The sequence below is a fragment of the Asterias amurensis genome, chromosome 5, assembly GCF_032118995.1.
Source record: "Asterias amurensis chromosome 5, ASM3211899v1".
Taxonomy (NCBI): Eukaryota; Metazoa; Echinodermata; class Asteroidea; order Forcipulatida; family Asteriidae; genus Asterias; species Asterias amurensis.
In genome coordinates this window covers 27965786-27982177 of record NC_092652.1, presented here as the reverse complement: position 1 = coordinate 27982177, position 16392 = coordinate 27965786, and the positions used below count along the sequence as shown (strand labels likewise).

At 38.7% G+C, this 16392-nt stretch overlaps 1 protein-coding gene across 1 annotated transcript in view; it reads right to left on the bottom strand.

Annotated features, from left to right (window-relative positions):
• Window positions 1-219: 219 nt before the first annotated feature.
• The window catches only part of LOC139936966 (uncharacterized), a 29113-nt gene continuing 12940 nt past the window's right edge, over window positions 220-16392 (bottom strand). The window contains exons 5-8 of the mRNA XM_071931840.1: window positions 15986-16134; window positions 15273-15437; window positions 12707-13071; window positions 220-6863 (exon numbers count right to left, since the gene is read on the bottom strand). Of these exons, the coding sequence (XP_071787941.1) occupies window positions 6111-6863; window positions 12707-13071; window positions 15273-15437; window positions 15986-16134 (1432 nt within the window). The 3' untranslated portion in view covers window positions 220-6110. The remainder of the gene's footprint in view (window positions 6864-12706; window positions 13072-15272; window positions 15438-15985; window positions 16135-16392) is intronic.

Here is a 16392-nt window from a genome sequence, read left to right as displayed (position 1 = left end):
ACGTTGAGATACACAATGTGAGAAGACTCAGGTCTTTGACATTTACCAAATGTGTCTAGTGTCTTTAAACCGCGATATAAAGAGGGATCACACAAACTTTTATTATACAACCTACGAATGGGCATTACACGGAGAGTCAAACAACTGAAAACAAATAACAATAACACATGTATATTTTACAAGGAAGATGTGTGTGCAAAACACACATTTTAATGGTTCTCCATGGGAAAAAAGGGGCAGTTCCCTAAAGCTCTCTCAGACCCCGACTATTTATACCAAATAGTAGAGCTGGTGCGTTAAACCTGTCTTGAGAGAACATGTACATTATGAGGGTTTCTGAAAGCCAGAATCTCTCCAAATCATACCTAATATATATACAATGGCAACCAGCAACCCTAGATATGTACAATCAGTCATAGTTGTTCCACTCTTTATTATAAAACCACTTTCAAGGTTGGACTCTTTTATTTTATTCCTAAATATACCAAATAGTGGTGAGAAGATGTGTACACGCACCTCCTAATTGAGAAGTAGTTGAAGATGTGTAGGAATTTCACTTAAGAATTTGTTCCTACATTGAACCTTGCATATACATGTAGCAAGACAAGATGCAAACAACAAGCTTTTGCACATGTTAGTTAATCCTACAGTAACATCATATAAAAAGGTAGGAGATAGTTCCAAGCCAGTTGATGTATACATTGCCTTTTGACTGATGCAGGCCCGATATTGAACTTTTGTATGGTCAAGGCATTTTTCACATGGAAAAGGGGACCCATTAGGAGGAACTTTTCTACTTGAACATTTCAAGGGGCATCAAGGCAATGACCAGGGCATGGAGGTGAGTGCCTACATAGCCTCCTTTGTGAAATATCTATACATCACAGCCTGTATTCTATAGCCATCCTATTCAAAATAATGTTACACATAAGAAAATCAAACTAATGCTTTTCTCTGCCATGCTGTTAATTCCTTTAATTTGTGAGATAAAATAAAATATTTTCTTTCCAGCAGTTGTGATGCAATGGGTAGGCTTGTTTGTTTAACAGAGAGTGCAAGAGATAATTATATATTGAGGTTTATTTTAGATTGTTGTCTGAAACTAATCATGAAACATAATCAAAGTGCACACCAATGCAGTCATTAAAAATGAACAGAAAAAGGCATGCATGCAATACATGTCAAAACTGTACATATGTGGGGAAAGTAACAGTTTGCCAACAATGTGAATCCTGTATGTACACATCCCCTCGTACTGTACTGTACTGTACATCCTATTTATATTTATGTACAAGTTATTTTTGTTAAATATATTTATGTCATTTATGTATATCCCCTGTACTATAGAAGTGCTTTTAAACAATATTTTGTGACGAGGGGAAAATGGGTGACTACACAACCAAAGCACATGTCGGTATCAAACACATTTATAATTTGCACTAACCAAAGAGGACTTGAATGTAGAACTATTTCGACCGAGTTACTTTGACTTCTTGGATGAATTAAAAGCAACATTTTTTTTTTATAACAAAAAAACATGCAATGTTTACAATGAATTAAAGGCAGTGGACACTATTGGTAATTATTCAAAATAATTATTAGCATAGAACCTTTCTTGGTGGCTAGTAATGGGGAGAGGTTGATGGTCTAAAACATTGTGAGAAACAGCCCCCCTCTGAAATGACTTAGTTTTCGAGAATGAAGTAATTTCCCACAAATTTGATTTCGAGACCTCAGATTTAGAACTCTAGGTCTCAAAATCAAGCATCTGAAAGCACACAACTTGGCGTGACAAGGGTGTTTTTTATTTAATAGTTATCTCGCAACTCCGACGACTAATTGAGCTTAAATTTTTACAGGTTCGTTATTTTATGCATAATGTTGAGATACACCAACTGTGAACGCTAGTCTTTGACAATTACCAAAAGTGTCCACAGCCTTTAAACTAAGAATGCTTTGTGAATTCTGCTACATATTTCCCCATTTATATTTACCTTTTTTTTTCTTTTTTTTTCTTTGCTTAATCTTGAAACTGCATAATATTCAGTTTTGTAACTCCATAAAGTAACCAAATAGAAAGTGGTAAACATAAATATATTCCACTACACACCAGCATCCGTTTGGCTGAAGTGTTACATAAATGTTATTATAGCAGTTCACTCAAATTAAGGTGTATAATAAACATACCAGAAAGTATTATGTTTTTTAAAACACTGGATAACAAAGAGGAAAAGATCACAGCATACACCAACAAAACCAAGCTCATTCATAACTTGTCCTACCAAAATCTAAAAGGTAAATGAATGAATTTCACAAAGATTTAGTCTTAACCTCAAGCTAGGATGGATTTCCTAACTTAGGACTAGCCACTAACCCCTTAGTGTTCAATAACTCAGACTAGGACTAGTCTTAAAGACACTGGACACTATTGGTAACTGCCAAAGACCAGTCTTCTCACTTGGTGTATCTCAACATATGCACAAAATAAACCTGTGAACATTTTAGCTCAATTGGTCGTCAAAGTAAAAACACCCTTGTCACACGAAGTTGTGCGCTTTCAGATGATTGATTTTAAGACCTCAAATTCTAAATCTGATGTCTCGAAATCACATTCGTGGAAAATTACGTCTTTCTCCAATACTACCTTACTTTAGAGGGAGCCGTTTCTCAGAATATGTTATACTATTAACCTCTCCCCATTACTCGTTACTAAGTAAGGTTTTATGCTAATAGTTATTTTGAGTAATTACCAATAGCATCCACTGCCTTTAAGATGGGATTATCATTGAATGTTTGACCCCTGGTCGACTATAAAATAATTTTTTCAATAACTCAGACTAGGACTATTCTTAAGTTGGTATTATCTTTGTAAATTTGACCCCTGGTCGACCACAAACTCACGTTTGAAATAACTCAGAGTAGGACAAGTCTTTACATGATTGGTAATTGCTCAAAACAAATATTAACTTAAAAACTAACTTGGTAATGAGCATTGGAGAGCTGTTGGCAGTATAAAACACTGTTGGAAACGACTCCCTCTGAAGTAGCAAAGTTTTTAAGAAAGAGGTTATTTCTCACTGAAATATTAAAAGACTTCCAACTAGAAATCTTTGAATCCTATCTGAAAGCTAACAAATTCCTCCAACAAGGTTTTTTTCTTCATTATCTTCGCGCAAAGGCGATTACCGTTTGAGTCGACATTTTCACAGGGTGGTTATTTTATGCCTATGATGGGATACACCAAGTGAGAACACTGGTCTTTGAAAATTGATAAAAGTGTACAGTGCCTTTGAAGGGTCAGTGTAACTTTTGTAGGACAAAAAACACAATGTCCACAGATTTACACTAAACTTACACAGTTTGAAGATAATGACAGTAGAAAGCTTCCCTGAAAATACTACGTGCTGAGGTGCTGTAGTTTTTGGAAAATGAGTAAAACAATGTCATGAAAATAATTTTCGTCTTATGAGACGAAAATTATTTTAATCATTTACAAACGGATTTTCATGACATTGTCTTACTCATTTCTCAAAAACTACAGCACCTCAGTAAGTAAGATTTGAAGGGAAGCTTTCCACTATCATAATCTTCAAACCCTGTAAGTTTAATGTAAATCTATGGACATTTTGAAAAAGTACCCAAATCCTTTAAGTTAGGATTATTCTGTGACTTTGACCTCTGGTTGACTACAAACTCATGCTGATCAGTAACCTAGTTGACAATTTTAAGAGTAGTTTTTACCGCACAAGGGCACATTCTAAAGCGCAATGACAGTTATACCTTAGTTTGAATGCATGTATGTTGTTTTCTTGAATCAATGGCCAAATAATAATGAGAACACCGATACCAAATAAGTTTGCTTTATCTGTTTTGCAACACTTTCACAATCACACATGCCCTTACACGGTCAATAAAAATGTGGACTAAATATTAACTGACAAAAACTAGTATCACAAGACATCCTTGTATAACCTTTTATAAGTCACAATATCATACCAAAACGGTACAGTAAAAACCGACAATGGTACCAAACATAGATATATTATTTAACAAATATACTGTGTGCAGGTGGTAAAAAAATTGATCCGAAAACCAAACAAGTGGAATTGCTTTAATAGTCATTTTAGAAATGTTATATAATAGTTTTAGATATTTTTTGTTGTATTGTTTATAAAAAAAAACAGCTGCACAATGCTAAACCCACAGACTAATGTCAATTTGTAACAATCTTGCTTTACATCACATGTTTATCAAAATGGGGTGAGGGAATGGTTTTTGTTGTCTTTTTGTTTCCCTTCGGTTAATCCAAGACTCAAACATCGAGCTAAAAACAATCAAATAGATGAAAAAACAGAACTGCATAATCAGACAGTCATGTTTACAAATGAATATTGTCTAATTATTGATGGATTCAGTGCAGACAATACCGCTTGTTAAGGGCTATATGTTAGTGCAGTAGCTGGTCCACACAAGACTTTATGCTGATTGGGTAAGATGCACAATTGGTTTGACTTACTACATGTCATCTATCTGCAGTGCAATAGAACTGCGTTGCTGCAAACGGTTTTGTCTTCATAAAAAATGTGTACTTACTAAGAAGAAAGGTTAATTTAGAGACTGGAAAAAAGCCCATCACAAATATACAGTCACTAACCATGGAGCAGGATTCCTTACTCTATTCACTCACCATTGAGCAAGATTCCTTACTCTATTCACATGTAGACACTTCGTTTTGGAGAGGCTACAGGTTTCTGAACAAGCTACCCTTTTCTTAAAGTAGTTAGAATCAACCATCACATGAATGTTGCATCTCTCCTTTCATATAAGTTCCTTGCAGTGCTCAAAATATCCACTGTACTGTTGGCAAGTGTCCAGCAAAAATCAACTTGACCAAGTCATGATGTAACAGGTTTTTTTTTACAACACATTTTTATAAGACTGAATGGATTGTACATAAACGAATTTCAATGCCAACCTTCATAATAGTTCAGCAGATATCAATTTTACGAATGTCTTCTTGTTTAGCTATAATTTGGAGCTATATGACCAATTTTCTAATGGAAAACTTATGGAAAGAAGTTGCCAACAGGATCCTTTGTCATAATTTATGGAAAACAAAGATCACTTCCTCATGAAATAGTTTCTACTTAGTTGAGAAGTACAGCACCTGCTGCAGCAATCGATATTAAATCAACCATGCATGCAAACCATGACATATATGCAGTATTGTACCAAGCCACAACCTTGCAAGCAAACCATAACAAATGCAGTATTGTACCAAGCCACAACCTTGCATGCAAACCATGACATATGAAGTAAATCTAGAGTTTTTACACAAGGTTAATTAAGCACTGATTTCCCCTCTCCTCACAATCGACTGTAGAGGATGCCATAAAAAGGACTACATGTACATACAAACACACACCCAGTATTGAAGTGAATTGCTGAATGACATACAAACAGACTTTCATGATCAACAGCCATCTCGTACATCTCCCAGTTCTATCAGTGTAACAAAAGTAAGGCTGGGAGGGCAAGTGGGCCGGGTCCATTTGTGTTCTACGTATGAATCAGTATGCATTATCAACCCTCCTACCGGTTGCTTTCAAATGATGTGATTTTTCAGTTGAAATTACTGCCCCCATTGAGCTAAAGGTTACCACTACATAAATTGTTTTTAAGTTTCACTAATGCATAGGAACAAATCTAGCGTGAAGTAATACACTTTTCAACAGAGTAAAGGATTAAAGGGCACTGACGGTGAACAAAAATGGTTTGATAAATTTCAATTTCAAAGTCTAATTAGAACAGTATTTCAACAAAGCAAGAAAAAAGTTTTGTTTGAACTTGAGCCTTGAGTCTTTTTTTTATTTTTACTTTTTTTTATTTTATGTAATCAACATCTGGCTTATTTAATTTTTAGTCAATACATTTTTATTTTTATTTTTTTATTTTTTGCAAGTGTCTTCTTTCAAAACACAGACTTGTAGAATGCTCGGGAAACATTTGATGTATCAAACAATAGTAAACCATACAATGGCAGGTGTAGAGGGTAATTTTTGTTGTAGTAGAGAGGAACTACCTGAGTGCAAATTCCTCATGAGCAACCCTCACCTTTTTGCTAATCGTAAGACTATTGAGCTACGCTGTTTGTCCGGAGACACCACCGTCCATTCAGGGTCATTGGGGTCATCTATCTCCTCTGGACCTGATGACTCATCCAGCATCTCCAGAGGGCTGTTTCTTGAAGATCCACTCTCTAGTTTGATGTTGTTCACTGCATTCTTGGTTAACTCAGCAACGCCCTCTGTTGTGGAATTGTCCTTCTCTTTTTCTTCTGAAACCTCTTGCACCGAACCCAACTCTGCAATATCAAACTCTTCCAGGGGGAATTTCCTGTGGGGCCAAGGGTTCTCCACATAGCCAAGCTCTTCAAAGCTGCCTACCATTGAGTTCTCTAGATTGGTGTCACTAGCGCTGGATGATCTACGTTTCTCCCATGAACTAGTTCTCATGCGATGGGTGGCGCTACTGCTACTCAATGAGGGGGCACCACTAGGGCTCAACGCATCCTGAGTGGTAAGCGGGGATGGGGCGTTAGATGAGTTCACACTGGAAGGCTGGCTTTGCTCAAACAGATTAGCATCAGGAGAGTAGGGTTCTGGTGTTCCACCCTGACTATTGTTGCGGGATCGACGTGCCCCTCGACGGTGCTGTGTATGGGTCTGATTGGCCAAAATTGTCATGTATTTCTGACGCTCAGTGATCTCACATTTTGCGTGGCGCTCAGCAATCTCCGTATCTGACAAATTCTCCTCTCCTTCCTCTTCTTCCAGGAGTTCCTCTTCCTTTTCCACCAACTTCTACAAAACAATAAATTAAAAACCTAAAATTATACTGTGAAATGATAATTTTGTTGCGTCAACATTTTGATTGTTGTTTGAAAAAACACAACGCATTCAATCACAATTTGGAACTACTGTACAACTACACATATTCATGCTTCTGGAACACAGTAAAGTAAAGTATTTTAATTTTGGTTTTTACCCATACGTCGTTGTGTGTTAGCACTGTATACACAGTACTTTCCTGAGTCAGAGATGCAATCAGTTGTTGAAAAAAAAATCTGAAAAATTTTGTGGTGACGTTTTGGACACTTATCGCAGTAAACCACCCCAACCTAGCAGCCAGAAATAGGGACAAACCTGGACTGATTTGTTGCGGTCGCCGGAGGTGAACATACGGAGTCTGAAAATTTTACTAGTTTAGGGGTTAAACAAACTTTGGGTCGCACAAAAAAAGTTTCACTAGCCCAATTGTAACATTAATGCAAAAAAAATTCAAAACGTAAAAAAATTATTAAAAAAATTGGACGATCTTACCCGCTAATTTCTGCCCTTAATAACACTTATTTTCATCAACAGCCATGGGTTTATGATTTGAAGATCGGTTGTATAAAAAACTTATTTGCAATAAAAATGTTCGGTCAGCAACGCACACTTGGAAATAGCGCGGAGGTAAAAATACATGTACAGATATTATGTAGGCTGGTAGGGTCCTACCTAAATACTTCCTTGACGTTAACTCGTCAACTCGCTTGGTGCCGTCAACTCACCGTCAACTCCACCAATTTGTCTTTTTAAAACCCACAAAAGAGGCATAGAAGAAGTTTCATAAGTTTTATGTAACATTTCGGTGTACAAATTGTTTTTTCTTTCTCGTGAAAAAAATTATCTCTCTGCAGAGCAGTCGGCCGCCATCTTGCATTTTCACAGGCTTGTACAACACGACAACAGAGGGCGCTTTTCTGCATTTCGAATAGTCTTGACCCAAGTCGTCATTGATCGGTACTGCATGATGTATTATGTACTGTGCTACATGTAAATTGATCGGTGCCGTCTTGGGTCAAGACTAAAACTTATTTACGCCTGCCATATCTGCGTGTTTGAGAGTTTACGGCGATGACTGACACAAGCGAGTTAATGGCGAGTTGATCTGACATTTTTTATCCGATTTTGGGGGTAAAAATAAGAAAAGTCAGGTTTTCCGATTTAAGTCGGGAAAAGTTGCATCTCTGCCGAGTCCTGTAAAAAAATATCACAGGCATATTACTCCTGTGGGATTCGACCCACAACCAACAAGATTACTTAGATTGCCTGGTAGCTAGAGGCAGTTCAAATCCTATTTTTTGGCAGCGGGTACTGCAATGTCATACAATAGATGTTAGTTTCTTTATTAATGTTGGTAAAGGGGGGGGGGAAGAAAAATGCAATTTGGTCGAAAACATTTTTTTAATTGTGCTGCGATTATTGCCCTCCGCTTAACCATGTTAACAACGTGTGTGTACTGGATGGAAATTGCAATAAAGTAGAACAGAATGAACCATGGTTACCATCTCATACTTTTTAATGGTCTGACTTCTGATGCTTTTTAAGTGTTTTTTTTTAGATTCCGTGAATTCCGTCCGTTTTCCGCGATCGCGGAAAATCATTGGCCCTATGATTGCTTCCTCTAGTAGAAAAAAAATATATGACAAATCTAAATGAGAAAGACTGGCACCAAGACTAGAACGAGTGTGTTGGACTTGTTAAAGACTATTGTCGGTGCACCTAAAAACAAGTTTTCACAAATGGAGTCAGTACACAAAGTTCAACAGAGTGGTCACTAAAAGTAGCTAAAAATTTTGTGATCGGGGACCAACGTGAAACTGGCCGACAGACAAGTTCGGCTGACCTCTCTTGCTGAAAATAGAGCCTGGCTCGACATTCACCTGTCGATGGGACTTGTGAAAGTGGCGAACTACAAAGATAACTGGTCCACACATCCCTGCCTTAGAAACTCCCTCATCGCATCCACAATGACCCGCAACCATTTTGACTGTATCAGCCAGTTTCTGATGTGTAATGATGCCAGCAAGAACCCCTCCCTCATCAAAGACAAAGCTCACTGCTACTACACTGTAAACTGAAGCACTCCTTGTAAGCCTGGACGATATGACGATAATATCGTCACGATACGATATTGAAAACAATATCGCCAATATCGATGTTGGTTTTGAATTTATCGAAATATCGTCTCAAAACGATATTTTTTTTCATAGACGATATCTTTCAAAATATCGAGTATCCCACGGATTTCTTACAATCTCACAGGTAAATAAGATTTGTTAGGGCTGATGCCGTCTTTTACGACTTCGAATGAAAGTTGTGGCTGAACGTATACCTTGTAAACATCATCATATCTATAATCTAGACATGGTGGTCTCTCTTTGTAGCGCTGAAGCATGACTAACGTTCTTGAACCGTTTATGTGCTGTGTGAATACCCGGAGCAGTATCTATCACCTCGATCCCACTGTTATTATTGTACTTTATTATTAGGGGATGCATGAACTGAGTGCTGCCGTGGCCAAGCGTGGGTCCAAACCTGTAGGGGAATTTCCCTTGGCCAGAAATCACCACGTTGCAGTATCCATCACCTCCATCCCACGGTTATTCTTATAAGTTATTATTAGGGGATGAATGAACCGAGTGTTTTCGTGCCCACGCGTGGGTGCAAAGCTGTAGGGGAAATTCCCTTGACCAGAAATCACCACGTTGTCGTCTGGAAATGTAGGACCATGTCGGACACACTGAAAATACGGGTCCAACTACTTGCCGTCAAATCAATGTCAACTCGCTAGGTGCCGTAAACTCACCATCAAAACCTACAGTAATATATTTAAAATCCTCAAAAGAGTCATAGAAATGTAAAGTATTAGCCAAAAGAGAATTTTTACTAGTTTTGGTTACATTTCGGTAATAAAATGAGGGTTTTTTATCGTGAAAAAAATTATCTTGAGGCGGCAAAAGCCGTCGGCCGCCATCTTGCTTCTTCACAGAGCTTGTATTGTACATCATGGACAACAGAGGGCGCTTCCCTGCATTTGGAACTGTTTTGGCCATACAGCTATATAAAATAGCATCGATCGTGTTGACGGTGAGTTGACCAACACCAGCGAATCGACTGTGAATATCCATGCACATGTATAGTGATGATTGTGAACGCATTGGAATAAAAATAGCGGCACCAGGTTTTTCCTCCATGGGTTTTTAGAGATCGCAACACTCCAATCGATTGAGGTACAAATATGAATTAATTGCTTCAAAGCCAGTGATGTAAAACAAAAAAATATTACGTTTTCTGTTTCATGGAATATGGATGTAATGTTAATTCAGTAATTTTCATCAAAGCGGTTTGAATAAAATTTATCTAATTTACGCAGTCCATTTTTTTTTTTTTTTTAACACAACAGTCATGTTTTGTTTGTCTTGTCTTCGCCCTTGCAGTAAAACTGTTTTTAGCGTGCGATTGTGCCATTGTTGTCCCCTTTTGAAGGGTACTTTCAATTTTCAAAAATCTTCACGATATATCGTCATATCGGCGATACTTACCTGACGATATATCGCCAGTCAAAATTTTCGATATCGTCCAGGGTTAACTCCTTGTTCTATGTGCAGCCGGTGTGAGACAAGGTCCGTAAGCAGTGCCTGAAGAAGTATGTGCCTGATCGGGAACTGACCATTGATTAAGGGGTGATCCATTAATACAGGGGATTTGAGGCTAGCGTCCTCAAGTTTGTCATGCCCCTGAAGCAAATTCATGCCGGATTCAAGGGGTACGCGATTGCAAAATCTGCTACAAACCCCATGTTCAAAAGCCTGCCAAGATGTTGGACATCACGATGGAGACAGCAAATTTCCATCTCAACTCCCACCACCACTTGTTACTGACAAGCTATACCTCCATCTCCTTGGCAGGAACTCTCCTCAGAAAGAAGACATACCTGACAGGGGCCATCAAAGGCAACAGCAGAGGCCTGCCCAAAGACTTCCCACAGTGAGAGGGTTAAGAGAATGAGCAGCAATCCTCAGGGCTCCTTCTCAAGCCAGAATGGTCAATTGACTGTTGCTGCTTGGAAGGACAGCAGAGGGTTTCTTCTTCTGTCTTCAGCACTTCAAGGGTGGAAAGACCCTCGGAGCACTCCATGCAGCGAAAGATCGTCGATGATGGCACTCGATGCCTCGAGAAAAAGACCATCTCTGCACCTCCAAAGGCAATTGACTACACACGCTACATGAAGTCCCAGCTGTGGTGGCGTAAAATCTTCTACTTCCAAGGAACATAGCGAGAGTGAACGCGTGGATATGCTACCGGAAACACCACAGCACCATACATGTAGCAAGCAACAGTCTGGAAAGCTCTAATGAAGATGAAAGTGCCTAAAAATTTCGATATCATATCAAGGTAGGGCGAAAACTAGGCCTGGGCGAATAATTCGAATACCCGGTTAATGGCGAATAGGTTTTCCTATCCATAACCACGAATGCCTTTTTTTCTTAACCGGATATCCGCAATGGGCGCATACATGTATACCTTTTTATAAACCGGATAATCCTGTAATTACAACCAAGTAACCGTATATTCTATAAGATCCGAATATCCGCAAACGTCGGGCGAAAACTGATAGGAATGTTTTGTCTGAATCCTTAAGAAACTTCTATTAAGACAGCATAAAACAGCATAAATTAAGTATTTAACTATGCTCACCTCCGTGAAGAGTTAAAACAATGACATTTCTGACGTAACTGTTCAAAGATTACGGAAGTTTTCCTTCACGCAGAGTCAATCACGATCAAAAGAATTAGCAAATCGCCATCTTTAAATTAGATCCGGTTATTTTTATGAATGAACCGAGTGACACTGTCTAAAACTAATATCAATCCGCCCATAAGATCTCATTCACAAACGAACAGCGCCCTCTAGCGGCAAGAAAAATATTTTTAATTTTTGTTTAATTTCTTTTTTATAGCGCCCTCTGTCGGCAGAAAAAAACTATTTGAATATCCGGTTAATTTTGGATAGTTGGCCAGCGGTTACCGAATACCAAAGTTTCACTATTCGACAAGCACTAGCGAAAACTTAGCATGCAACCCTTCAGCGGAAACAAATACGGAAAATAATGTCCCATTGATCGCGTAAACTGACGATTGCCATCGAATACTTGTCCCTTTTTTATCTGGTTCCAGCCCCGCATCTCCTTATACAACAAGCAATAAAACACAATGGAGCAAGACTGTGCATTAACAGTGTAGAAGGTATGCTGTAAAAGGAGAATTGTGAAGTTTGTGTTCTAGCAGCATAATAGTACCTTTGTGAGTAAACAAACTACCAGAAACCGGAGCATGCCTCATGGTGTCATGCGGGGAGGGAAGTTCTCTTCACCTAGCGAGCAGAAGTGGCAATGAAATCACACCTTTTCTTCGTTGGTAGGGGGAAAAAATGAATACAAAAACGGAGCAAGGCGGGGCAATTTGAAGCACGAAGGATCAAGCCGAAAAGCGATAAATCTAAACCCGGTCTTTGGAATTTTGTGAAAACTGTTTTTTTTTAAAGTAAGATTCATCATCATCCTGAATCCTGACCGAGGAAAACTTGATATATCGAGTATTCCTGGTATTGAATTTTCGTTATATCGGTTAAAAAAAACTTGCCGGACCTTAGTGCTTATGAAAAAAATGCTTTGCTTGATTATGATGGATCATGCAATTATATTGAATACAGTTGCATATTTACTGTCTCTCATTTGATTGATTTTGGCGGATTTGGTATGTTTTTAGCAAAAAATCCTAGGGAAATAGGGTTAATGAAATAAATATGGCACTAACCTGAATGAGCTGTTGTTGTTCCTGAAGGTGATGATTCAAACAAGCAGCAAGCTTCTCTCCTTCACTCAGTCTTCTCCACTTTGGTGTCATGATCTCCTTGTACTCCAACTTCTCCACCCTTGTCGATGCCAGCATCGAGTAGGGGATGACAATGTTGTCGATATCATACTGGTCAGAGTTACCACCTGGGCGTCTTGGCTTAAGGAAGTTTTGCAGGGATGAGGACGGCATGGAGTGGGAGAGGCCACCACTTCCATCACCTAAGGTTGTTGTTCCAGAGTGGCTGGACATACTGCTACTGAAGCACAGGTGATCCTCGATGTTTGGGAGGGAGAGACTACGAGCTCTGGTCTTCTTTAGAGCAGCTGTGTCAACCAAATTAATGATGGGTGTTACTTTCAAACCAACACCCTTTAATCACTTGATACTGGAATACTTTCACATACACACACATTTCTGGTTGGGTGTATGAGAATTCTTTTTTTTCTACAAGAAGTATTTCTACGGAGGCTATGATTATGTAATTTCAAAATGATCAACCAATATAGCTACCACTTTTCAAATAATCATCCAATTACCATAATCACTACTTTTTCAACCGGTTTTGTTAACGTCAGAGTTGGCAAAAATGTTGTATACTACACTACAATACATGGTAAAATAGCACAACCATCAACACCACTTACTGTATAAACTACAGGGCTTCACTGGGGGGAGCACATAAACAATGAAAAGAGTGTAAAAGATTTATTGAATGTAAATTAACAGCCTTTGTGCTTTCGAACCAAGTTTAAGATGGGTAATCTGCTGCTCACCTTATCGCTACATGGTTAAAGTCTGTATGTCTGTATTTAACCTGTTAGCAAGCTGCTACTTTAAGTTTGCTACCTCGGGAGGCTATTAAAATACCTTCTTGATACAAAACCAGTTATCCACTGGGGATTTCTCTTTTGACAGTTATATGTCATTTGACATTTTAAAACCTGAAAGTAAACATTTATCTGCATATTTTAGGGAAGGTTGAATATCTGACTGTAATAGTCAGAAATCCAATGATTTATTTTCCACTAGCAAAAAAAAAAACAGTCAAGAATTTTGAGTCCAATTCCGCAGCCAAAATGCTTTTGTCTCGATTAAGAACAAAAGTGTCAAGACCTTGAACCAACACTCAGTTCGAAAACGCTGGAGCTGAAGTCCCATGCGCTTGATTACTCGGTCACAGCATGTTATGCAACAAAGTCCAATATCTCAGGCGTTGGTTGATGATGGTGTGTACACCATTAAACTTAAAGGCACCTGGAAATAGGATTTTTTTCTTTTTTCTTTTAAACATAAGAGTATATGTTTATTAACAATAAAACAATTTTTTGAGTAATTGTTTGTCACGATTTATATGTTAAAAAAATTAATTAAGTGACTGGGGGGTTGACTCCGCCTACCCCTTTTGTGACATAGAAAAACTTGCCTCGAACAAACATAGACCCCCCTCGATGCGTAGATAAACACACGTGCAAAATTACATGTAATTCTAAGACGTGACTGAGTTTGTACGCTGCGAAAAAGGGTTTTTTTTTCTGGCATTTTTCCGGCAATGCCGACCAGGTGTATTGCTGCTGGATGCAGCAAAACAACTAAAGATGGGGTCAGTCTTCATCTGTTTCCTGCAGATCCCAAGTATAGGCGGTTGTGGGCTGCGAAAGTCAGATTAACTAGAGCAAAGTGGTCCGGTCCGACGTCTTTTTCAGCGCTGCAGCGAACACTTAGAGCCGTCGTGCTTCGAATCCTGGATACACAACTCATTTGACATGACGAGAAGAGCCATTCTTAAACACGACGCCGTCCCAACAATTTTTCTAGCTAGTGGGAAGTCGAAGAAGGTATCTGAAAGACGTGACGAACTCAGAGGAGCATTTGCTAAACGTGAAAAAATTTTGGGTAAGTTTGAACTTTGAGGGTATGTTTTTAGCTTTTGCCAAGTGACACGATTTTTTGTTGGTACCGCATGCGATTCACCGTGCGTGCAGGTCCTATGTGACCGTCCGCCCATTATACAGCAGCCATAGTGCGTGCGTGCAGTCTGCTCCGTGGCCGTATTTCTATAATAATACGTAGGCAGACCCACATCTTACAACCCATTTGGTCACTAAAAAGTCGCATAGTTAAATAAAAATAGCAGCAATAGCTTTTGTAAAAACCACTAGGCGTTCAACATATTCAAGTTTCAATGTACGTATGTGCGTAAAATCGTGTCTAAATTTGTTTTGATGTGCCATGTTCCCAGACGTAATGTATGGGGGCCCGACTACAAATTTTCTCTCCAAATATCGCGCCTTGAAATACGTCACGAACAGTGCCCTCTCCGGTCGGGGCCTACTCGTAAATTTGTAAATACAATCAAAACTAAGATTTTTAAACCTTAGTTAATTTTTTATTCACATTCCTCTCATAAAAACACATATTTTAGTAACAAAAGCTTTATTTAAAAAAAATACCACTTCCAGGTGACTTTAATAATGTGATGTTGGATTATAATCAGTTAAGCTTGACTGAGGGTTCTTATACATACCAATTGCTAGCTGTGCAGCCCGCCTCTTTTTGATATCTGTGCGACACCGCCTGTTGATCTCGTCTGTCAGCAGATTCTTGGGTGTCCCTGGAAGAGAGTTGGCTTTGGAGCGAGGACGTTTCAGGATCTTTCCATCCCCTCTCCCATGTCGCATGTCTTTCATTGCTTTTGAAAGTAACAAACACATATGACAGATTTATAAAACTTCAAATAGTCGGTTTGAAGCATTTTGCATCTCTCTTCAGCAGTAACCTACCTGGAAGGGAAGTTTGCATAATCAGTCGATCTTGCAGGAATAGTATTTGCTGATAGTGCAGGAATAGTGTGCGCAATATGCCGATAGTGCATGAACAATTTTGGCAATTTGGCAATCGTGAATGAATTATTTGCGCGATTTGAAAACAGTGCAGGATTACATTGCGCCCGGACAAAATTTAACCCTGTGGAGAACCCTGAAGGACTTGCTCAAAAATAATCAATCAATCAAAAGCCTGCATTACACCCTTTTGAGCAAACAATGTAAAGAGTAGTTTGGGATGTACAAGTTATAGAGTTATGTAGTTTTGGATGTACAAGTTAAATCCATCAAGATATCGGAAACTTAAAGACTTTCAAGCTCAAGGCCTCTGTTTGACGTGGGGAATCTTTTGACCAATGGATCAGGACTTCAATGTTATTGCACAGCACACACATGTACTAATATTCAAACTTACTCTGGGCAGCCAGTTTGCGGAGCATTTTCAGGGACTTCTCTTCACCAGCATTCTGACGTCGTTTTGTCTTATCTTTGTTTTTCCTCTCGTACTTTCGTGTGGTCTTCCGTACTTCTTTGCCTTCAGTTGGTGTGCTCGGGCGACGCTTCCTGGGTAATGATTTGTGTAGTGATAAAATTACTACTGATAACAACCATTGTTTACTTCAAAAAATAGACAAGCTGTACCAAGGCATTGCATGGTGGGATAGGAATAAGAATTAAGGTTTGTTAAAAAGGAATTAAAAAAGTTCTGCACAGCATATTATCAGTTGTCATGAATAGATCAGTAGTTTGGGAAGACTTCTTTTAATTATCACCTGGGCCCAATTTCATAGCTCTGCTTAACGGTAAGCAAATTTGCGTGCT